Source organism: Astatotilapia calliptera, chromosome 1 (genome assembly GCF_964374335.1).
Source record: "Astatotilapia calliptera chromosome 1, fAstCal68.1, whole genome shotgun sequence".
NCBI lineage: Eukaryota > Metazoa > Chordata > Actinopteri > Cichliformes > Cichlidae > Astatotilapia > Astatotilapia calliptera.
Window position 1 is genome coordinate 5,744,384 of NC_137422.1, and position 24,775 is coordinate 5,769,158.

A 24,775-nucleotide genomic window follows, 5' to 3' on the forward strand; every position below is an offset into this window, starting at 1 on the left:
AACCCCAGGTTTCTCTTCAGCTCTGTAGCCAGGCTGACAAACAGTCAGAACACTGTTGAGCCAACCATCCCTTTAACGTTAACTAGTAATGACTTCATGAACTTCTTCACAAATAAAATTTTTATCATTACAGAAAAAATTACCAATAATCATCCCACAGATGTAATATTATCTACAGCTACTTTCAGTACCATTGATGTTAAGTTAGACTCATTTTCTCCAATTGATCTTTCTGAGTTAACTTCAATAATTACTTCCTCCAAACCATTTTAGACCCCATTCCTACAAAACTGCTCAAAGAAGTCCTGCCATTAATTAATTCTTCGATCTTAAATATGATCAACCTATCTCTAATAATCGGCTATGTACCACAGGCCTTCAAGGTGGCTGTAGTTAAACCTTTACTCAAAAAGCATCTCTAGACCCAGCAGTCTTAGCTAATTATAGGCCAATCTCCAACCTTCCTTTCATATCAAAAATCCTTGAAAGAGTAGTTGTCAAACAGCTAACAGATCATCTGCAGAGGAATGGTTTATTTGAAGAGTTTCAGTCAGTTTCAGAGCTCATCACAGCACAGAAACAGCTTTAGTGAAGGTTACAAATGATCTTCTTATGGCCTCTGACAGTGGACTCATTTCTGTGCTTGTCCTGCTAGACCTCAGTCAGCGTTCAATACTGTCGACCATAATATCCTATTAGAGCGATTAGAACATGCTGTAGGTATTACAGGTACTGCGCTGCAGTGGTTTGTATTGTATCTATCTAATAGACTCCAATCTGTTCATGTAAATGGAGAGTCCTCTTCACACACTGAGGTTAATTATGGAGTTCCACAGGGTTCAGTGCTAGGACCAATTCTGTTTACATTATACATGCTTCCCTTAGGCAGCATCATTAGAAGACATAGCATAAATGTTCACTGCAATGCAGATGACACCCAGCTCTATCTGTCCATGAAGCCAGACAACACACACCAATTAGTTAAACTGCAGGAATGTCTTAAAGACATAAAGACCTGGATGGCCGCTAACTTTCTGCTTCTTCATTCAGATCAAACTGAGGTTATTGTACTCGGACCTGAAAATCTTAGAAATATGGTATCTAACCAGACTCTTACTCTGGATGGCATTACCTTGGCCTCCAGTAACACTGCTTTCTTCGATTTGTGCAACATCTCTAAAGTTAGAAATATCCTGTCTCAGAGTGACGCTGAAAAACTAGTTCATGCATTTATTACTTCCAGGCTGGACTACTGTAATTCATTATTATCAGGATGTCCAAAAAACTCGCTGAAAAGCCTTCAGCTAATCCAAAATGCTGCAGCAAGAGTCCTGACAGGGACTTGGAAGAGAGAGCAGATTTCTCCTGTATTGGCTTCCCTTCATTGGCTTCCTGTTAAATCCAGAATTGAATTCAAAATCCTGCTCCTCACATACAAGGTCTTAAATAATCAGGCCCCATCTTATCTTAATGACCTTGTAGTACCATATCACCCTATTAAAGCACTTTGCTCTCACACTGCAGACCTACTTGTTGTTCCTAGTGTATTTAAAAGTAGAATGGGAGGCAGAGCCTTCAGCTTTCAGGCCCCTCTTCTGTGGAACCAGCTTCCAGTTTAGATTCAGGAGACAGACACTATCTCTACTTTTAAGATTAGGCTTCAAACTTTCCTTTTTGCTAAAGCATATAGTTAGGGCTGGACCAGGTGACCCTGAATCCACCCTTAGTTATGCTGCAATAGACGTAGGCTGCCGGGGGATTCCCATGATGCATTGAGTTTTTCCTTTCCAGTCACCTTTCTCACTCACTATGTGTTAATAGACCTCTCTGCATTGAATCATATCTGTTATTAACCTCTGTCTCTCTTCCACAGCATGTCTTTATCCTGTCTTCCTTCTCTCACCCCAACCGGTCGCAGCAGATGGCCCCGCCCCTCCCTGAGCCTGGTTCTGCCGGAGGTTTCTTCCTGTTAAAAGGGAGTTTTTCCTTCCCACTGTTGCCAAAGTGCTTGCTCATAGGGGGTCATATGATTGTTGGGTTTTTCTCTGTATCTATGAAGCGCCTTGAGATGACTTTTGTTGTGATTTGGCGCTATATAAATAAAATTGAATTGAATTGAATTTAATAAATACAACACCATCACAATAAACTAGCTAACAGTAGATAACAGTAGATGCTAAATATTACATGTTATTGTGCAGTACGCAAGATCGACAGCGCACAATGTGCTTTGAGGTAGCAGCCAAGAAAGGTGTAGTTTATGTCTGTGAACACCCGTGTGTACGCCTGTGTGGATCAGCACGCTTGTATTCAAAAAGGTTTCTCCATGTAACGATCTGCTAGGGAGTGTGGGGAGCCAAAGCCCCATCCCCCAGGGCATGAAGCAGGTATGGAGGATATCCAGGCCCCAGACATCCAGAGGCCCCAGAATACGAGGACCGAAGGAGGACCACCAGGGGGCAACCGTGCCACCCTCCTGGGAAGAGCTGAGGAGAGCCTCAAACGAGAGGTCACCCAGCAGCCACGGAGCAGAGGCCAGAGGGGGTTGCAGTGACGTGCCCGCGGGCTCTGCTGGCAGCCAGCTGTGCCAGACAGGACCGGGCCTCAGGCCCTCGGAAGGGGCCCAGCCGGGCCACAGGCGCCAGGCACCACCAATCGGCCACCAGGAGTGAGCCGGTACATACATGAACACCCAGCCCCAGCCCCAGACACCAAGAACCACCAACACACCAAGGTCGGAGGGCATCAGCCACTGGGAGTGTGGTGAGGGAAGAAAGGCCTCCATACCTTGGAGAGCCTGAGATGTTCCCAGAGAGGTGGAGTCTAAAACCCAAGCTGACATATAGACACAGATGAACAGGCGCACGCAGACACAAACGTGCATTCCCACCCCCATATACACAAACAAATACTCGGCACTCACCCGACGTGGAGACAGACACAAATAGACACTGTACACACATTCACACTCCCCAAACATACTCTATATCCCAGGTCCGGGTACCCCCGCCCCCAGAGGGGCAAACCGTGAACTCGACGTATTAGCCAGAGGTCCCTTTACTACGGTTCGGAGCCGCGGACCTGTTTTATATACGCGCCGAATAGTTTTCTATACGAGATCGCTGCAGAAAGTGCAGCTTTACCTAATGTCCACCTACTGTTACTCATTTATATTAAGATTTAAACATCTAGTTGGTATGACGAGTAGTCTTCAGTAATAGTAATAAATCACACAGCAATAGTACATTCATGTAGTTGTAAAAAGCATGATAATATATTAAGTGATCCAAAGTATTCAGAATACGTTACTCTCATTGAGTAACGTGACGGAATACGTTACAAAATACATTTTGGGGCATGTAATCTGTAATCTGTAGTGGAATACATTTTAAAAGTAACCTCCCAATACTGCAAACCATGATAAAGGCTCCACTGTGTTTTGATGGTTGTAAGCCCCTACTGTTGTTTCAAATGCTGATTCAAATAAAAAAAAATATATTCAAATTTATATTATAATACCTGTTGAAAAATTCATAACACCGTCTCCTTGACTGGTGAGCTTTGGCTACGTTCTGAGGGAGTTGATGACACATGTTTATTCTTAGGTATGAAACTAAGCACATACACTGCAAAATATTGTTAACATCATGTAGGTAACAAATACAAAACACCTCTAAAGTGGGAGTTTTACATATTATCATATGTTAAATGTCCTGTGAACCACACAGGCTTAGAAATTGTCTGGAAACTTATGACTGCGATGGAAAAATAGTCACTTGTGGAGTGGTTGCTGGAGGTTGTTGACGACGATGATGCCATATCAAAAATGTCCTTGCGCTGCTTTGGTCACCAGCAGATCATTGCTTCGAGTTTGCATGGAACCAACCAAGCAACCAAAGCAATTTCATGCTGTTGGTGCAGCACCGTATGTCTCTTTGCAGCCAGTTTCACTTTAGCAACATCTATCAACCTTCAGCAAACAATTTGTCGTGGAATACACACTTTTCCCCAGCAATCGATGGTTACTGGGGCCTTACTGGTCTCTAATCCTCGGGCTTTAGCAACTGATTTCACAACAACTTCCAGCAAATAGTTACACCCATTTGGAGAATACATATTTTCCCTGGGAGCAGAGGTTGACTGATGGTTGCAGTCTGTAGGCTGTGTAATGACTAAAGTAATCAGGATCAGGCTTTGTTTCATCACACTCTTTGAAACAAAGCTGGTTAATGCTTTTGACAGTTTCTTATCCAAAGTAAATTCAAAACCGAAAATGTGACACATGGTTTATCTCACAAACGTTTCAGCTAAAAAAACATCCATATAGTAAGCTGCCATGTTTAAATGGCAAAAGCCTGAAAAATGGGAACCAAAGGCATAATTTGCCATTTGCTGACATGTTTACCCATTCTTAACAGATGAAACATGTTTTGCTTCATGAGCTGGAGCAAACATGAAGTTCCAGCTCAAGACCGGCTCCCTCCTCCTGTCCTCTAAACACACAGGGGTGCAGGCTGCTGATTCCTCCTCTCCCACTGGCATCTGAGTACAAAAGCTCCTTTGAAAATGACTTTGACTGGAACTGCAGCACGCAACCTTGAAAGCCACACAGACAGAGTCAGTGAGAGCCGATCCAAATCCAACGGCTGCTGAGCGGAGAGCAGCATGCACGACACTTTGTGTTTAGTGGTACGGATGCTCATTGGATGCCGTAAATGAGCAGGAATATAAGATGCTGCGGGACAATAGGAACGGGCGTCGTGCTTATTTCTGGTAACAGTCTATCAGCTTATTTCATGTGTGATCTCATCAGCTGTCTTTACTGCACATTAAAGCAATATCACTGTCATCAGTTTCAGAGAGTCATTTTTATCAACATAGCACATTAAGATCGATGATTTCATTGTGTTTCAAAGCACATAGTACAATCAAAATGAAGCCTTTCATCTTTGAGAGTACCAGAGGTGCTTTCTTTCAATAACACACTGGAAACCGTGAAGTGTTGAATCTGCAGCTTCCTTCCACCTTGTGGAATTTTAGTGCACTGTTTTCAGCCCTTCACCCCAAAGTTTTAGTGTTTTGGTTAAATCTTCCTCCCCTCACCGTGTTTCAGTTGCGCTATAACCATTTTCACCAAAAAAAGCTCTCTGTAAAATGCTCTGACCATGACCCGGGCACCAACCTACAGCAAGTATTCAGCTTTAAGGATTTAGCTAGAGATAGTGCAAAAAGTTACTAACTTATAAATAAGTCTCATAATTTGTACTGAAAGCAGCATTGCATGTTTGTTTGTGGCTATGATGGGATAACCAGTGCTGCTGCTAACCTGGAGATTTAGTGCTTTTGTTCATTTATCAAGAGACATTGTAAGAGAATGGTACTAAAATTTTCAAATAAAAATCTAAGGGAGAAATTGGTGTTGAAATTTAAATTAAAGTCAATTCTTCTAAAATAACTCCCAGGCGGTGTTTCAAGATGGCTACCCAGTTTGTTTCCAGAAGGACTGATTTGGCTAACTGCATATAGACAGATGTTTTCACCACTGCTTCCCAAACCCTGCCAGAATAAAGCTGGTCTCAGGTGGACTTTGGTTAGTTACACTAAAAGGCACCATCAGCTAAATTTCACATTAGTAACTCCTACGCTGGGTTATTCTAACAGTGCAGAGCATGTTACTGTAAATTCTGTAAATTCTGACATAATACTGCAACCTACCATGTTTAGTCTATGCTTACTTTCTAACACAACCTTTAAATTTCTTTGTGGCGGAGGCGTGGCCCCGGGCGCAGCTGCAGGGGAGGAGTGGAGCGGAAGGCTCAACGGGGCGGCGCCGCGAGGCTGGTAAGAACAGCTGATATTGTTTATGGACTAATGATGGTCTCCTCCGCTGTGTTTATAGTGAGACGAGGAGGAGCGGCCAAGGGAGATCAGCTGGGCTCCAGCTGTCAGACGGTGCGACTGAGTCAGCTGTCAAAATACAAATATATCAATAAACGTGGAAGTTGGCTATACCTGCCTGTGTGTGCGTGTGTCTGTGCTGGGTGTACTCTACAAGTGGTGCCGAAACCCAGGATTAGTGCCGGTGGGGAAATGTCCGACCCACAGGCCACGCCACCCGCCCAGCCTCTGCAATTCTTGGCGCAGATGCTGGCGGAGATGGCGACGATGAGCCGGGATCAGGCGGCCGACCAGCGTGCCCACCTGGCCGCGCTGCGGGAGCAGACGGACCGACAGACGCAAGTTCTGGAACGGCTGGTCGGGGCCGCTGCCACGCCGAAGCCCTCGCCGCTGTCGGTGTCGGTGCCCCGGATGGGGGACGGGGACGACCCACAAGTTTTTTTGGAGACCTTCCGTGCCACGGCGGAGGCTTGCCAATGGCCGCGGGAGGAGTGGGCTCCGCGGCTGCTCCCCCTGCTGTCTGGGGAGGCACAAACAGCGGCCCTGAGTCTGCCTCCGGCGGTGGTGGACAGGCTGGGGCTCACCGCCGAAGACCATCGCCGGCGGTTCCGGGCCTGTCGGCTGGCTACAACGGACCGACCATTCGCCTGGGCCCGGCAGCTGCGCGACGCGGCGGTGCGCTGGCTGCAACCGGGAGCATCGGAGGGCGAGACGAAGCTGGTGGACAAGGTGGTGCTGGAGCAGTTCACGGAGGGATTGCCAGCGGAGACGGCGAGATGGGTCCGGAGGTGCCAAATTCTATCATTCCCGCCTCCCTCCCTTGTGATGACCATCTCACACAGGCCCAGAGAGCGGATGTTGTCGCGTTGCAACAGCGTTTTGCGGACGTGTTCTCCCCCCTGCCCGGCCGGACGTCCCTCATCGAGCACCATTTCGTGACGCAGCCTGGCGTGACGGTGCGTTCACGGCCCTACAGGCTCCCGGAGCACAAGCGAAAAATCGTGCAGAGGGAATTGGCGGAAATGCTGAGGATGGGAGTAATAGAAGAGTCGCACAGCGCCTGGTGTAGCCCCATCGTTCTGGTGGCGAAGAAGGATGGATCTATACGGTTCTGTGTCGACTATCGCAGGGTGAACGAAGTGTCACGCTTTGATGCCTACCCCATGCCTCGGGTCGACGAGCTCCTGGACCGGTTAGGCACGGCCCGCTTTTTCACGACACTGGACTTAACCAAGGGCTATTGGCAGATTCCCTTGTCTGCCGAGGCCAGGGAGAAAACGGCCTTCTCCACTCCGTACGGTTTGTACCAGTTCGTGACACTTCCGTTTGGCCTGTTCGGGGCCCCGGCCACTTTCCAGCGTCTCATGGACCGGGTACTGCGTCCGCACGCAGCGTATGCTGCCGCCTACTTGGATGACGTGATCATCCACAGCGACACCTGGGCGGAGCATGTGCTGCGGGTGGCCGCGGTCCTGGAGTCCCTGAGGGGGGCGGGGCTCACGGCCAATCCGAAGAAGTGCGCGGTTGGACGGAGGGAGGTGCAGTATCTGGGGTACCACCTGGGGTACCACCGTCTCACCTCCTTTTTCGCCCCAGGACGAAAAAGGAGGTGAGACGGTTCTTGGGGTTGGCGGGTTACTATCGTCGCTTTGTGCCGGGGTTTGCGCAGCTAACCAGCCCCCTGACCGATCTCACTCGAAAGGGTGCCCCGGATCTGGTCCAGTGGACGGGGCCGTGCCAGGCGGCGTTTGTGCAGGTGAAAAAGGCTCTCTGTGGGGAGCCGCTGCTTCACACTCCTAACTTTTCCCTCCCTTTTGTTCTGCAGACTGACGCCTCGGACAGAGGGCTGGGAGCCGTTTTGTCCCAGCAGGTGAGGGGGGCCGACCGCCCTGTCCTGTTCATCAGCCGGAAGCTGGCGGAGCGCGAGCGCCGGTACAGCACTGTGGAGAAGGAGTGCCTGGCCATCCGGTGGGCGGTCGGCTCCCTGCGCTATTACCTCCTGGGACGCTCATTCACCCTCTGTTCGGACCACGCCCCGCTGCAGTGGCTCCACCGCATGAAGGATGCCAACGCCCGGATCACCCGGTGGTATCTGGCGTTGCAGCCCTTTAAGTTCAAGGTGATCCATAGGCCGGGGGCGCAGATGGCAGTGGCCGATTTCCTCTCTCGCTCGCGGGGGGGGGAGTTGGCTCGGCCGGACGGCTCCCCGGCCTCGAACGGGCGGTGGGGGTGTGTGGCGGAGGCGTGGCCCCGGGCGCAGCTGCAGGGGAGGAGTGGAGCGGAAGGCTCAACGGGGCGGCGCCGCGAGGCTGGTAAGAACAGCTGATATTGTTTATGGACTAATGATGGTCTCCTCCGCTGTGTTTATAGTGAGACGAGGAGGAGCAGCCAAGGGAGATCAGCTGGGCTCCAGCTGTCAGACGGTGCGACTGAGTCAGCTGTCAAAATACAAATATATCAATAAACGTGGAAGTTGGCTATACCTGCCTGTGTGTGCGTGTGTCTGTGCTGGGTGTACTCTACATTCTTTTTTATTACTTAAAAAACAATCTATTGTAAAATAAAAGTAGCAATACAAACTAACAAGAGAAATTCAGCAACACCTGCCAAGGGCCATGGTTCGTGACTTTAAGTATCTTCAGGTCTTGGTTCATGACCTGCGGATTAAAGAATGAGATCATGGATACTAAAGGTGGCTAGGCTCAGCCTTAGCTGTGGTCACTTAGGAGGGACCACTCCTCCACGTTAAAGGAGTGAGATGATGTAGTGCAGGCATCAGTATACATCCTGGGCATCTCCTGTGCGAGGTAATCCAGGTATGTCCTCCTGGGATGAGGCATACTCAGAAACGCTGGACAGATTACACCTCTGGCTTGGGAACACCTTGGTCAGAAGAGCTGGATAAAGTGCTTAATGAGAGAGCGGATATAATTTTGAGACTGGATTTTCTGTGTTGTCACTCTCGCCATCTCAGAGATTGATCTCAAATACAGCAAATGGACCGATAGCTAGCTAACAGTTTGTGTTTCAAAATCCAGTTGATAGTCTGTTTCAGGCCATATTTGTTGACATGACCTGCTAATTTTAAAAACATAGCTTATATGCCTGCTTTGCTTCTGTACTGCTAGCTACAGATAAATGAGGCCACTGGAAATCCAGTGAAATCTGTATGGATGCATGAGATGAATGGGTAGGATGTGCAGCGAGTAGTCTCCATGGCATCAGCAGGAAGGACTGCTTGGAAGTAGCAGTGAGATTTTTGATTGTTCCAAATCCTTGTAGTTTTCTGCCGATGATTGACTTATTTAGATGATTACCAAGAGTGACCGGTGAGTTCAAAACAAAAAGTGCTAAAAGCTCAGCATAAATTAAAAACATATTTCCTTCTAAAATGTTTCAAAGAGCATTAAGTTGTCAGAAATCCAAGTTGGATGTTTCTGACATGTTTTAAATGGCCTCCTCTACACATTTAGATAACACACTGTGAGTATGGTCCATGCTATGTTTGGAACAAGGTTTCAAGTTGCTCACCGCAAACATCCAGGCTCTCATGAAACTGGTGAAAACTGTGAAGGTGAACGAGATGAAAAAGAAGGCACTGGTGGTTTGCAAGCCTACAAAGGGAAAGATGCCAGTGTACGGACCACTGTTGGTGGTTCGAGCTTGTGTCTACCCCAAGATTTCCCTCGATGATTATAATGTGATAAGTTGCATATAACAGGATCGGGTTGTACACAAAAAAACAAATGTGCAGTTTTTTTTACCAAGTATAAAAAAGACCGTTTGTACACGGTTGATGAAGTTAAATCTAAACTTAAAGCTTACGGTCAGTTGGCATAACCACATGCTCCATATTCATCATTTAGAATAAAGAGTGCACGACACAATGTTCCTCCCCTCAGTCACCTTTCTCTACACAGGTTTGTGATTATGTACTTTCCCAGAATGCATTTCAGCAGTTTCTCGTCTGACCTTGATCTGTATTATGCGGTTAAACTGAAACAACTGTAGTGGTAACAGCAGAGTGAAGTTACTGCTACCACGGCTGAAAAAGAAAACCCAACGCTCGTGCAAAATGCGGCTCATGTTTTAATTGCTGCATTGTGCACCTGGGTCTGGGTGCAGTTCCCCCCTCCAGGGGCAAGGGTACCTAGACCCGGTTCGTAGAGTACGCTTGGGGAGTGTGATCGTGTGTACGTTGGTTGAGTGTGGAGTAAGTGCATATGAGAGCATGAGGGTGGGAATGGATGTTTGTGTCTGTGTGTGCCTGTATATCTGTGTCTATATGTCAGGTTGGGTATCAGACGCCACCTCTCTGGGGACATCTCAGGCCCTCCAAGGTTTGGAGGCCTATCTCCCCCTACCACCACTTCCCCTGCCAGTGGCGGACTCCCTCAGGTGTCGGTGCGTTGGTGGTTCTTTGTGTCTGGGGGTGGGCGTCCGGGTACACACCGGCTCACTCCTTGGCGGCCGCTTATCGGGGCCTGGAGCCTGCGGCTCGCTCGGGCCACTTCGGAGGTGGGGTGCCCCCGGCCTCTCGGCCTGGGGCTCGGTCACTCAGGCACAGCTGGCTGCCGGCGGAGCTCACGGGCGCGTCACTGCAACTCCCCCTGGCTTCTGCTCCGCGGCTGCTGAGTGAGCCCTCATCTGGGACTCTCCTCAGCTCTTACTGGGACAGTGGCGCGGCTGCACCTCTGTTGGTCTTCCTTGGTCTCTTGTGTTCTGGGGGCCTCTGGATGTCTGGAGTTTCGATCTCCTCCATACCTGCTTCATACCCTGGAGGACGGGGCTGTGGCTCCCCAAACTCCCTAGCAGATCGTTACATGGAGAAACCTTTGGAATGCCAGCATGCTGATCCACACAGGTATGCACACAGGTGTACACACGGGTATTCACAGACGCAGACTACAGCTTTCTTGGCTGCTGCCTCAAAGCACATTGTGCGCTGTCTATCTTGCGTGCTGCACAATATCGTTTATTATTTAGTATCTACTGATATCTACTGCTAGCTAGTTTTTTGTGATGGTGCCGTTTTTTTTATTATGTTGCTCTTTGTTTGCTTTCTCTGTTTTTTTTCTCCATACAGGTGACCCAGGTGTTTTGTTTGTTTGTTTGTTTGTTTGTTTTTCTTTCTTTCTTCCCCCCTTTCTCACCGTCTCTTCTCCCCTCTGGTTTTCTTTCTTTCTTTCTCTCCCTCTCTTTCTTTCATTCTTTCTCCCTGTCCTATCCCCCAGTCATGTCTGTCCCATTTGTAGCAACTGAAAATAAAATAAATTCATAATTATAATAAAGGTCAATCAAATGGACCAATATGGCAAGGCCATGATGATCCACTTGGTAAAATAAATCCGCTTGGCATCTTTCTTGGCCTTAAGACAACAATTCTGATGGCTAAAGATCCAAACGGGACAAAAAAACAAAAAACAAAAAAACAAAAAAACAAAAAAAAACAAAACAATTACTGCATTGTTTCTATTTACAGTTTGAACCAAAAAGCAACACATCACATTTTAAATCGGGACAAACAGAACTGATGCATTCTACTTTTTAACTTGCATTTTACACAGAAATGTGCAGTAGTTTATCCACAGTACCTGTCATCATCAGATTTTACCACGGGTTGATATGAAGGTCAATAGAGTTATCCACAGTACAGGACGTACATATTAAGTCCCAGTAACATTCCTGCTCTGAAAAAGCATAAAAACCAGTATACATGTTACCTGGTTCTTTTTTTGTTCCACCAAAGAACACTCAACGCCCATCTTACCCTGTACGTCCTCCAGTTAGCTTGATGATAATAATTTTGCACATGCATGCCCGTGCTCGCCCTTATACTCTGTGAAAAGCACATAAAGGCCTCCATAATGACCAATACTGTCTGCTCTGTTTCCCATGAAGGCAGCAGGCTGCGACTGATGTTGTGAAGCCGCCTCCCTCGGCTCTACCTGCTGGGAGGGCAAAATCAAAGCACAGGCTTCTGAGGGAGGGTGGATAGGAAAGTTCACACCTCTGACTAGAAGTCAATATCAAAATGTAGACTGGGACTGAGGATGGACATCAAAGTGTTCAGTCTAGTGTTATGATTATGTCCATTATCACAAGGAGCAGCCCCAGGAGAAGAAATAAGAGTCATGGGGTGATCCTGAATGATTATGCCCTTTGGGACTGGATCAAAGATTTCTACTGTAGAAGATTGTTTTTAGCATCCCCACTGATGTCTGCGTTACACAGGTCGTATAATCAGAAGTGTGCAGACAAAATCCCAGATGAGTCTGAAGCTCTTGGACAGGATGATGACAGGTAACACCCGAGTCTGAGCTAAAAAACCTTCTGTTGCCCTCAAAGTCACCTTTATAGATTTGTAATGCTTCTAATTCACTCTGTCTTCTAAACCAGGCTGAGAAGCAGGACTTTCTGCTTTTTAACTAAAACAGTTATTGCAACAGCTATCTGACAAAGTGTAAAATGAAGGATTCAAATATGTCTCTGGATTTCATTGTCCTTAAACACATTCTGAGAAGATGTCTAGGGTCGTTATTTAGCACAAGTGTAAAGTTTTGTTTTGGTCCCTTCATCAGCTAAGAGAAGGAGATGGACTTTAATAAGACTTGTCTTATTAAAGCATTATCTGCATTCAAACACTGAAAGCTACCAGCTCCATTCAGCTGACATGCCGTAATCTTCTAGTAGCAGATTATAAAATAGTGCAAGTTTACATGACTTGAGCAATTTCTGTTGCTCCAAAATTCTCTTAAGATATACATTTTAATCAAATTGTAATCAAATGTGAATCCAAGCATGAGCACAATAGTTGGTAATGTTATCTGGAGCTTTCATGTAACAAACAAACATCACGTCCACCATCAGTACATACAAATCTAAATAAGGGAGTGTACTGGGACTGGGTAATTCATTGTAAATATTTTGACTTACAAAATTAATTTATTACCAGTTAGGAAAAGTCCCATTGATTAAATCTGTATCCCTGCAGCTTAACCTCTGGGTGATGTGTGCACATCTTTATTGTAATGTAATATTTTATCTGAGGAGCTACGGCAGATTATCTAAGAATGACTCAGAGCTTAACATTATCTGCTGCTCTACCAAACATGTGGCACAGTTCACTGCCATGTTAGATTTGAATTAAGTGTAAATGAGGTACTTGATATTATATTTTGGTGCTACAGTAAATGTCTTCAACTTTAAACAGAGTATGCTGCCAAAGGGCAGGACACACACAAGAGCCCTGATCATGAGGGGCATTACGACGTCAGAGGGTCGGGTTCATTGGGATTTATGTGTGCCTTGTTTTCACATCGTTATCTACAGCAGTATTATGGAAATCCATGTAAAGTTTATATGAAAGTGAAAAGCTGGAGGGCTGGATTAGGTTCTTTGCTATTTACATAAAAAATAAAGCCTATTGGTGGATTTTGTTTTCTGCAGGAATATGCAAAGTGTTTCATCACAAGGTCTGTTTGTTTCAACAGGTCCTTTCATTGCTCCCCCCCATCTGAAAACTGCCCTGTGCATACAGCTCAGCTCCTGACCAGTGAGGGAGCATAAATCCCAGAGCAGTAAAAACATATGCTTAAATTAAAGCTTTGAAAAAACAAACAAACAATGAATGTGAATGTATTTATACCCCAGACTGAATAGAAAAGATGGATGTAGCCAGAATGACAACACTCATTAATTTGATTAGTGAGGTACTTATCAATCAGAAGATAGCCACACTCCAAATCACTCCATGTTTAGTGTTTAATTTATTATTATAAATGAGGAAAAATTACAAAATGAACATCATATCATATTAAATGAGACTTGAAACTAAGAACAGAGACCACAAACTCACAATTAAAATCTTGACTGAAGTCATAGATAAGTTAGCATTAGAGACGCTTCCCCATAGACTTCTATACAATCAGACTCTTTTTGCATCAAGAGGATTGGGATGAGGAGCTGCCCCTGCTGGTCACTGGAAGGACTGTAGGATTAAGGTATTAATTAGGAATAGGTTCCTAAAGATTAAGATTAAGGTACCTAAATCTTCTTAGAACCAGAAGTTACATCCATCTTTTAAAACCTATGATTTATACATGTTTCTATATCATGTGTAGAAACATGTTTATATATCAATTCTCACGTTGTCTGACATCATTACTCTTGTCCTATCATCTTCCTTCTACCTTCTTTGACCCAATGAGCCTCCCGTTGTTTGGTTTAAGTGTCCATTATTGTCCCTTTCAGACTCATTCGTTCCCCCCATCTCGAACTCACAGATACCTCAGTCATAGCTCCATCTAAGCCTCAGACTCCGGGGAGGTGTCCTAAAGCCTATCAGTGCTGGGATTCAGTTCTCCCATGATGGATCATCGGAGTGTAATTGCCAAATATATATATATCAAGTCTCAGTGTGTCTGTATCTGTTGTATTAAAGTTTTGATTTAGTAGTCGAGTTGTTTAGACATTTCCCATGTTGTATTTGCCAACCTCTCACTGCTGAGACATCATGCAGTTCCTCTTGTACACCATCCTCTATTTATCAGCACAGCAGGGGGAACGTGCTTTGGGTGGATAACCAGTTTCTTTCCTCTTGTCCTTTCCCAAAGGTGTTTTTTTTCAGTTCTACTTTTGGCTTTTTATTCTTCGGAGGTTTGGCACCACCCTACACTGCTTCCTCTTTTCCTCCCTTTTAAAATGCACAAAGAAAATAAAGGGAGGAAGGTATAATAAGAGCCCAACCCTTCCTCAAAAATACAAACTGATGGAGCAGCCTGATGGAGCAGCCTGGCGACCTGGGCCTCATATCAAAGAGAATTGGGGGTTGTTATCTGGAGGTGCAGTGGCAGACCTCTGCTGCTTCTGCCCCTCTCATTAATCCTTCTCCCTCCCTCCTTCCCTTCACTGCTTTTCCTCCTCCCTTCCTCAGCACTTGTCACCAAGCTGTCAGCTGCCTGCTCAACTGTAGACACACGGACCAGCCTGGGGATGGGATGCATGGCAGGGATGGAAAGAAAGATGGAAAGACAAAGAGAGAGAACTGACAGATCCAATATGAAAGAGAAAAAAAGAGTTGGAGGTGTAAGCCAAGCTTGTCAGCCCTAGCAAACAACAGAAGAGATCAATTTCTATGAACTCTAATCCATCCTGTAAGTGTCTTCTTTTTCCTGCCAGTGTCTGAGTACAAAGAAAACCCAAAGCAGAAACACTGCTCTCTCAATCCTGTCAATTCACCTGCTAAAGAAACAGAAAGAGAGAAGGAATAGAGAGAGAAAGCAAGGAGAATATCAGCTGTGGCAGCAGCCTAGTTTCTTGCCAGAAAACATGGCGAGGTTCGATTCATCAGTGACATACGAGGTACAAGTGAAGCAGCAGTGGGAGTGAGCTGACTGCTGCCTCGGCCCATTATATGTGCGATTACAGGGGTTGAAGAAACAGATGGTAGTCAGGTAAGGAGCTGGTTTAGATTTCAGTAAGATTTAAACACCAACAAACTTCCCTTCGCAAACTATCCTGCAATTTGTGGTCAGCTGTTATGGTCTTGTGAGGAAGGTGAATAATTAGCACAGGAGGATGTTTCCAGCCCACCAGGACGGGTTTAATGATCTAAGACTAGCAGGACACATCTTCAGAATCAAAGAACTTCTAAGCATATAGTTAGAAATCTCCACCCACTTATTTTTGGTCCATTTGTTTAATGCTTAAGAAATATCCAACTTTGTCATGCTTATTTGATTTTGATCCAGTTCCCTTTCTATCATAAACGGAGGTGTGTAATCCATGGTATCTTAAATAGTGAGTGTATCAAACATCCACGGTGCTGACTGATCACATCCTCTCTACAAACTGAAAATGCATCTGTATACAATAGACAATGAAAGCAGCAGAAGAATCCAGAGACTTGCTAGCGGCTTAGTGAGCTTGCAGCAGTCACAGCAGATGGCCCCGCCCTCCCTGAGCCTGGTTCTGCCAGAGGTTTCTTCCTGTTAAAAGGGAGTTTTTCCTTCCCACTGTTGCCAAAGTGCTTGCTCATAGGGGGTCATATGATTGTTGGGTTTTTCTCTGCATGTGTTATTGTAGGGTCTACCTTACAATATAAAGTGCCTTGAGGTGACTGTTGTTCTGATTTGGTGCTGTGTAAATAAAATTGAATTGAATTGATTATGCAAGCATTTCTTGAACTAAATTCTAAACACGCTGAAAGCGATGAACCTGCTGATCCTGAGTCGTGTTTGTCCAGTCAGTTTGGTGTCCACATCACGTTTAGCTACCACTTTGGTTATATACCACAACACGGGTCAATAAAGAGATCACACTTCATTCTGCTGTGTAAACTTTGTGACATTGAAATTCAACCTCATGGACGAAGAATCCAAAGTCAGTAGTATTAATCATCTGGGCTTACTATATTTAGCACCAGCCCATGCTCTCACCTATTTCCACCTTAAGTTGGATTAGTGACTCAATTTTTCCACTCATCTCTTGGCAACCTGCACAGAGATGAGTTGTTCTGCTTGTGAAAACAATTATTTTTACCCCAGACTATATCCTTCCTGGTATTTCTGAGTTGCGATAATAAAAGTCTCCTTAAGATTTTTAAAATTTTGAACAAAGATATTTCAGTTGGCTAAAAGAGGCGTACCAGCTGAAAGAGCAGCTGTGCTGTCCCTAAAGAGCCACTGTAAAAACCAGCAGTGGCTGCTAGTTTGTTTTTATCCTGTAGTAAGTGGTGCTAAATTTGGTCTGTGAACTTCTGTTTGACAAAGTTTGTAGATGGGCATCAATCTTCTTCTCATACCACAGTTTGGGGTGGCTGAGGGTCACAGCAGGTCATCTGCTAATTGGGTGGTTGGTATTTTGATCCCTGGCTGCTTCAGTCTGCATGCTTCACCAAAACTCTGAACCCTGAGCTGCCCCTGATGCATTCACTGGAGTGTGTGAGTGTTAGACAGAAAGCACTTAGATGTTGGAAAAAAGCGCTTGTATGAATGTGACTAAGACAAGTTGAATGAAGCACTTTGAGTGCTTAACCAGAGAGGAAAGTTCTGCTTAAGAACCAGTCCATTTACAGCTTCTGTCCTTGCTGTTTATTTGTTTTACCCTTCTGACTCTACACCTGCACCAGCACCAGTGTCTCTTTACCCAGTTTTCACTCCCGTCATTCCCATCCCGTCATTCCCATCCCATCATTTACTGCATGATTGTACGTTGGTAGCTCACTGTGTAATGCTTGATGGTCATAAACAAACACAATGCAGTGAGTCATGTTTACTTGTGCTGACTGTTGAATTTCTGGAAACTGGACTGAAAGTTGTTCTAAAGACAGCTTGCATTTGACAGCATGCACACTGTTCTGTGTGGGATAACTTATTTCACCCATCCATCTATCCATCCACTGCGGCAGGGATAGCTCAGTAGGTAGTGGTGGCCCCATGATCGGAAGGTTGGTGGTTCGAATCCACTGAACGGCTACCCTGAGGTACCCCTGAGCAAAGTACCATCCCTACACACTGCTCCCCGGGTGCCCAATGGCTGCCCACTGCTTCACTGAGTGAATGGGTTAAATGCAGAGAGGACTTTCCCCATGGGGATCAATAAAGTATACTTTCTTTCATTTTCTTCCGCTTATCCGGGGCCGGGTCGCGGGGGCAGCAGCCAAAGCAGAGAAGCCCAGACCTCCGTCTCCTCAGCAAACTCCTCCAGCTTATCCGGGGGGACACCAAGGCGTTCCCAGGCCAGCCGAGAGATATAATCTCTCCAGCATGTCCTGGGTCTGCCCCGGGGCCTCCTCATGGTGGGACATACCTGGAGGCCTCCTTGTCAGATGCCCGAACCACCTCAACTGGCTCCTTTCGATGTGGAGGAGCAGCAGCTCTACTCTGAGCCCCTCCCGGATGGGCAAACTTCTCACCCTATCTCCAAGGGAGAGGCCGGCCACCCATCGGAGGAAGCCCATTTCTGCCGCTTTTATTCGCGATCTCGTTCTTTTGGTCACTACCCATAGCTCATGACCATAGGTGAGGGTAGGGACGTAGATCGACTGGTCAACTGAAAGCTTCGCTTTTACTCTCAGCTCTCTCTTCAACACAACAGCATCCGCATCACTGTGGCCGCCACACCAATCCGTCTGTCAATCTCCCGCTCCCTTCTCCCATCACTCGCAAACAAGACCCAGAGATACTTAAACTCCTTCACTTGGGGCAGGGTCTCGTCCCTGACCCGGAGTGGGCACTACACTCTTTTCCGCCTGAAGACCATGGCCTCAGATTTGGAGGTGCTGATTCTCATTTCCAGCGCGTCACACTCGGCTGCGAACTATTCAAGGCGAGCTGGAGGCCATCACCTGATGAAGCCAACAGAACCACATCATCTGCGAAAAGCAGAGATGATATTCTGAGACCACCAAAGTGAAAGCCTTCTGCCACTTGGCTACGCCTTGAAATTCTGTCCATACAAATTATGAACAGAATCTGTGATAAAGGGCTGCCCTGGCTGACCCACCAGGAACAAGTTCGACTTATTGCCGGCTATGCAACGGTTGTATAAGGACTGAATGGCCCGTAGCAATGGGCCAGTCACCCCATACTCCTGGAGCACCCCCGACAGGACACCCCAAGGGACACGATCGAATGCCTTCTCCAAGTCCACAAAACACATGTAGACTGGTTGGGCCATGTCCCCTCAAGTATCCTCGAGAGGATAAAGAGCTGATCCAGTGTTCCACGACCAGGACGAAGACCGCATTGTTCCTCCTGAATCCGAGGTTTCGACTAGCAGACAAACTCTCCTTTCCAGCACCCCGGCATAGTCTTTCCCAGGGAGGCTGAGGAGTGTGATTCCCCTGTAGTTGGAACACACACCGGGTCCCCTTTCTTAAAGATGGGAACCACCACCCTGGTCTGCCAATCCAGGGGTACTGCCCCTGATCTCCACGCAATAGAGGTGTGTATTCCTTCCTTCCACCGCCTGACAATTTTCTCAGTCGAAGTCAGCAGCACTCCACCCGCACTATACACAGTGCAGGTAAAGCACCGCTTTCCCCTCCTGAATTGCCTGATGGTTTGCTAGAATCTCTTCGAGGCAGTCCGAAAGTCTTTTTCCATGGCCTGAGAAAGTGAGGAAACAAAAGCATTGAAGCATTGTGAACCTGTATAATCACAACAGAAGAATCCACAGATGGATTGTTTTCCATTCGGGGTGGGGACTGTGCTTTGGGGAAAGTATGAAAGGGTTCAGGGTGGAGTGAACTGTGTGTGTGTGTGTGTGTGTGTGTGTGTGTGTGTGTGTGTGTGTGTGTGTGTGAGATATCGTCAGGATGTTGCTGGAGACAGATTAGTGCAGCAACAGAGGGATTGTCAGATGATGACGCGGTACAACTCAAAGACATCCTCTGCTGCAGTACTGTCACTTTCCTCTTCTTGGGGCTTATTTTGGGATTTATTTGTAACTTGCACTGATCCAAAGGTGTGAGATTTAAAATAATCAGAGTGCTTCTCTCTTTTTTCCTTGTGTGCTTCTCACATCATGCTTTGCATTCACACTTCCACTGTTCCACAACATGCTCACCTGCTGTTGGTCAAAATCTCGTGTAATTGGCTTAGTAGTTACTTTTTCCTGCGTGGGATGCATGTTGTGCTTTCAAGATTGGCAAGCTCTGAACAAACAGATCTCCACCTGCTTTGAGTATTCTGGTTGATGCTTACAGATGGGCAATCAGTGACTGAAGTGGCTCTTGCAAATATTCCACATTCAGTTTTATTTGGAAGGTGCTGGCAGCCGTAATGTCACACTATAGCCTGGTAAGCCTCAATAACACAGGGGACTCGTGATTCCTTGGATTGCTGTGGTTGCCTGTAGTTTGTATAGAAGATGACAAGTTGTCTGCAAATTGCCAAATAACCACAGACAAGTAGTGAAATTTGAAAAATCTAAATCAGGAATGGAGAGTGTTCACCTTCAAAATAAAATGTGTGCCTTTCTGTTGAAACCACCACTTTTCAAAGGTGTTTTCTTTACAGATGGTTGGTCTCTGTTTCCCGTTTCACTGCTGCTTACCAAATCGTTAACAAGTGTTTGCACGTGTTGGCAACTCTCTCATAAATTACACGTGACCATACTAATCTGCTAGCAACCACAGCAATTACAATGAGGTTTTCAATACAGTGGCAAATACTTCTTTGTGACTGATTTCACCTAGTGACACCAAGCAACCTCCCTCATTCTTGACAAGCTGACAGCAGGTTGCCAGCTGGTCTCTTTGTGACGGTGGCCTTAATGTCCCCCAAAGCTGTTCTCTTCAATTCATGACAAATAAAAAAAAGCAATGTCTCGTGGTTGAGCTTGGATTTGCACAAACTATTTCCAAACTGAAATGTTGTGTTTGCTGTGATGTTTCAAAGATCAAACACTGCTACCCCAGATGACTTGGAGAAGGTTGCTCACATAATTAGTTGCTCATACATCACTCAGGTGTCTTAGTTAAATACCATTAAGCACAAAAACACAGAAAATATCTCATTATCTATTTTTGTGATCTCTGGTTCATCTAAGTGTTTTTATTTTCCAAGGATAAAAATAGTGATGCTTACTGCTCAGTAATTGTGTGATTAATATTAAATTATATGTGATTATGAGATTTTAAACTATGATTAAAGGACAACAAAAAAAGTATAATTTATGTTGGCTTTGATAAATACAGTATTTTTCTGCAAATGATTGACTTCAATTTATCAATCTAATGCTAAATCACAACAACAGTTCTCTCAAGGTGTAAAGTAAAGACCCCACAGTAATACAAAGAAAACAAAGAAAACTCTCTAGCACGAGTACAAGTAAACTGCATTTCTGCTGTTTTCTTTTTAAAGTGAGTCACACCTCAGTAACATCATGATGGATCTGGATCTGTAGTGATCGGCTCTTTATGCCTTCAGTGCCTTTTAACACTGAACGCCTGAACTATGTGTAGATGTGGTCAATGAAAAGATGGACCACTGTTTTTCTTTCCTATACCCTTCATGTGTCAGGAGAAATCCAGAAAAAAAGAATGCATTGATATAGATTTTTTTTAAAGCTCCCATCAGAAGGCATTCCTTTGGGAAAAGCTGCACCTGTCACAGTTGGAGCAGTGAGCAGCAGAGTGAGCCCTTTCTAAATGAGAATTAAAGCATGACAAAAAGGAGACTGACTGAGAACAGCATGGCTTCAACTTGAATAAATCTTTGCCCTGTTTTTCAAGCATTCGAGCTTTTTCTTTTTGAATATTTGAGAGGGGTTACCGGCCTTTTCGCTCTCACACACTCATACAAACCACGCTGTTAGTGTTGAATATGCAACAATATTGCATGCAACAAGTTGATTTCCAATCCAAGGTCGTCAGCACAAATGAACAAGACAGGCTGACTGTTTGGTGCAGGAATGCAGAAGATTAAATGTTATTTACAGAAGCTTTAGGGTTGTGTAGCTGCAACTATTTTAATCTCAGTCTGTCTGTTAAAACCCCAAACATCATCCTCAGAAGTACGTAAATGCAGTCGCCTCAAGCTACAGTCTTCATATGCTATTGTCACTAAATGCTACAGGCTCGTATTTATTATGAAAAAAAGGGCTCACTTGAATAAAACTTGGTTGCTTAAGCCAAAGAACTTGTTAAGCTGCTGGCTTTACTTCTTTGTTAAGCATCCTAAGAAACACATGCTTTTGTGTTTCATGATCATGACACAGATAAAGCAGCAGCCAAAAAGCAAAAAGTCCACAAACCAGTGCGTAATGTCATGTGGCTACATCTATCGTCTGCATAGAGTGTATGATGTCAAAAGGATGGTCGACTTAATACAGCAATTCAATTTTATTTTATTTATATAGCACTAAATCACAACAACAGTCGTCTCAAGGCGCTTTATATGGTAAGGTAGATCCTACAAAACTAAATACAGAGAAAAACCCAACAATCATATGACCCCCTATGAGCAAGCACTTTGGCAACAGTGGGAAGGGAAAACTCCCTTTTAACAGGAAGAAACCTCCGGCAGAACCAGGCTCACGGAGGGGCGGGGCCATCTGCTGTGACATGCTGGGGTGAGAGAATAATCTTAGTAATGAATAATCTTAAAAGTAGAGATAGTGTCTGTCTCCTGAATCCAAACAGGAAACTGGTTCCAGAGAAGAGGGGCCTGAAAACTGAAGGCTCTGCCTGTATGGTAAAACCGTACAACAGGTAAAACGACACCATTTACAGCTGCAATCTACTGCAAAGCAACAAGCTTGAAACTTTCCTCAACCGCTTGATGCTCCCTCCCTCCGGGCTGTGTTTGGTTGAGACAATTCTTTACTTGTCAATTTATTGCGCTGGCAGTGTGTATATTTTTATATCTCATAACTCTAGGTTTCTTTGTTTGCTCTCACGACATCAAGAGCTCCTCAATAAAAGAAGGCAGAAGCAGCTGGATGCAGACACACACACACACACACACACACACACACACACACACACACACACACACACACACACACACACACACACACACACACACACAGATGCTGTAAATAACACCAGCATATGTCCCTGACAAATGTGTAATCTGCACACACACTGAGCACGAGGATCAATCTGTAGCCCGCCGCAGCCGTATGTTACACTGATGCGGATTAAGATATTGTATCTGCAGACAAAAGGAGTCAACCGCCTTTGTGCAGAAAACCCATCTTAAGATAAGAGAGATCTCATCTCCTCAGCCTAATTCACAGCCTCCTTCTGCTCTCCTGTATCTCTGCCGCAGATAATGGCAGATAAATAAACCATAGGATATCCACGCATGCTGTCTTTGCCACACTGCAACCCACCGTGGCAAGATGTTACAAACAAGACAAAGCAACTGTAGCTCAGCTAAACATATGCAAGCTGCAGGTTGTCCCTCTGCTCGCATTCCCACAGTGCATTATATCAGCCCAGCTGCCACATGTGACATTATATAGACATTATATGCATTACACCCTCTGCTTTTGTGAGGTGTCACTGTTTCTGGAGATCAGTGCAGATAAATAATGCATGCTGCTCAGACGCGGCATGACTGCTGAATGCGCACTGAAGGCAGTATAGCTCTTTTCTCCCAGCACTTACACAGCAAGCAACACTTAAAGCATCCATTAACATCACACCAACACTTACGCTGCCCCTTGCTTTTTGAGCTCATCTGGGAAATTACTTATCAGAAAAATCAGAGCACATTCTGGACTGGTTGTCTTGTTTGTCTCTCGGGACATCTGCTGAACCCCGAGTGATGCGCTCGATGAATGCCAGCACACTCACAACTTAGGCTGCGCTCCCAGCACCAAGTTCCTAGCATTCTCTGTTGCACCTGAATGTCTGCATTACGTTTCAGCATGCACAAAGGCTACAAGCCGTGCTTCAGAGGGGAAGAAGAAGTGAGCTGTCTCACCTGTATGTATGCGGAAGGTCTCTTCTGTCCTGGCCGTGTACAACGCACAGAGCTGAAACTTCTGTCTCATCAGCGCTGCTGGATAAACCTCCCCCCTCACTCTCTCTCTCTCTCTCTCTCTCTCTCTCTTCTCTCTCTCTCGCAGTCTGTTCTCCCACCCTCCCGGCTTTCCCTTTTTGCTCTTTTTTCCCTGTAACTCACTGTGTTTTCTCCATCTGTCTTTTTCTCCCTACTTCAGTGCCTTCCATCAACCTGCTGCTGCTCATGTTGTCTTTGTACATATATATGTATATATTCTATGGCTATATTGCTATTGGAGGCTATAATTTGATGAAGAGCTTTTAGATGAGGTGCAATGCGTACCACTGCAGTGCTGGAGAGATGCACTCGGATATGATGCTCTGTTAACCTAGATCCTAGTCTGTGTGTGTGTGCGTGCGTGTGTATGTGTTCCCACCTGTGTTTTCTGGTGTGTGCGTGTTTGTGTGTATGTTCACAGATAATGGGAGGGGAGGAGTCTCCGTGCCATAACAACCGTTGGGCTTCGCTATTTGGCGACAGCGCTGCCAACTTCCTCCCTCCCGCTTCTTTGTTGGGAGTTATTTTCTCACCTCTGGGAGGATGGTGGGTAAGGCGCGGGGGTAGTGGGATGAAGAGACACACAGAGAATACGTGTAATGCTCTCAAATTGAAATTCATCCTACCCGTCTCCCTTTATAATCTCATTCAAATTCCACAGTCTGTTGCTCACTCATATTTAAATGAGCACTTGACTAAATCCCTCCTGTGCTTTCGCTTTTCTCGGTCAGCCTTTGGCAGGCTGCCGTGCTCTGTTGCTCTCCATCTTCCTGGACGCTTCTCGGCAAACTGGCCAATACGCGTATATAGAACTAAAAGAGTGGGCATTGAGGCCACGCAGATCTAATGTCAGGCAGTACACATGCAACCCACTTTGAAGGTAAATGAGTGTGAATGGACCAAAGCTCAGGATGACACTGACAGAGCGTTTCTGAAATTCTTGTAACTAGAAAGACTGTGGTGTTAGCAAACAACTGAATAAATAAGCTCCAGTTTGTTTGTGCTTTTCAAGAACTGGTGTCAGCTCACCATATTGTTGTCTTCATTGAGTCTTTGGGGTTTTTTGAGGTCTAGAACTGTTTGAAAATGATAAGGTTTCCGAAAGAGACTCAGGCGCAGGCCAGGGTTTTCCTTTAAGCGAAGGACAGTGCGTTTATATACAGTGAACACATACACCAAGTGGCTATATACAACGTGCAGGGGAAACGGGTCCGGGTCGCCAGGGTCCGTGGGAAACAGGGTTGGGAGAAGGGTGTTCCACACTTTCTGTACAAAAACGTTCCCCCTCAATCACTCCTCTCCGCATCGGGTTCCAAAAACGATCTACACACAAAACGTCGGGTTAGCAGGATAATTAT

General features: G+C 45.6%; 1 protein-coding gene across 1 annotated transcript in view; it reads right to left on the bottom strand.

Annotated features, from left to right (window-relative positions):
• c1qtnf4 (C1q and TNF related 4) overlaps positions 1 to 23,700 on the bottom strand; it is a 51,651-nt gene extending 27,951 nt beyond the window's left edge. Inside the window, exon 1 of the mRNA XM_026151687.2 lies at positions 23,340 to 23,700. Within this exon, the coding sequence (XP_026007472.1) occupies positions 23,340 to 23,409 (70 nt within the window). The 5' untranslated portion in view covers positions 23,410 to 23,700. The remainder of the gene's footprint in view (positions 1 to 23,339) is intronic.
• Between the last annotated feature and the right edge of the window lie 1,075 nt (positions 23,701 to 24,775).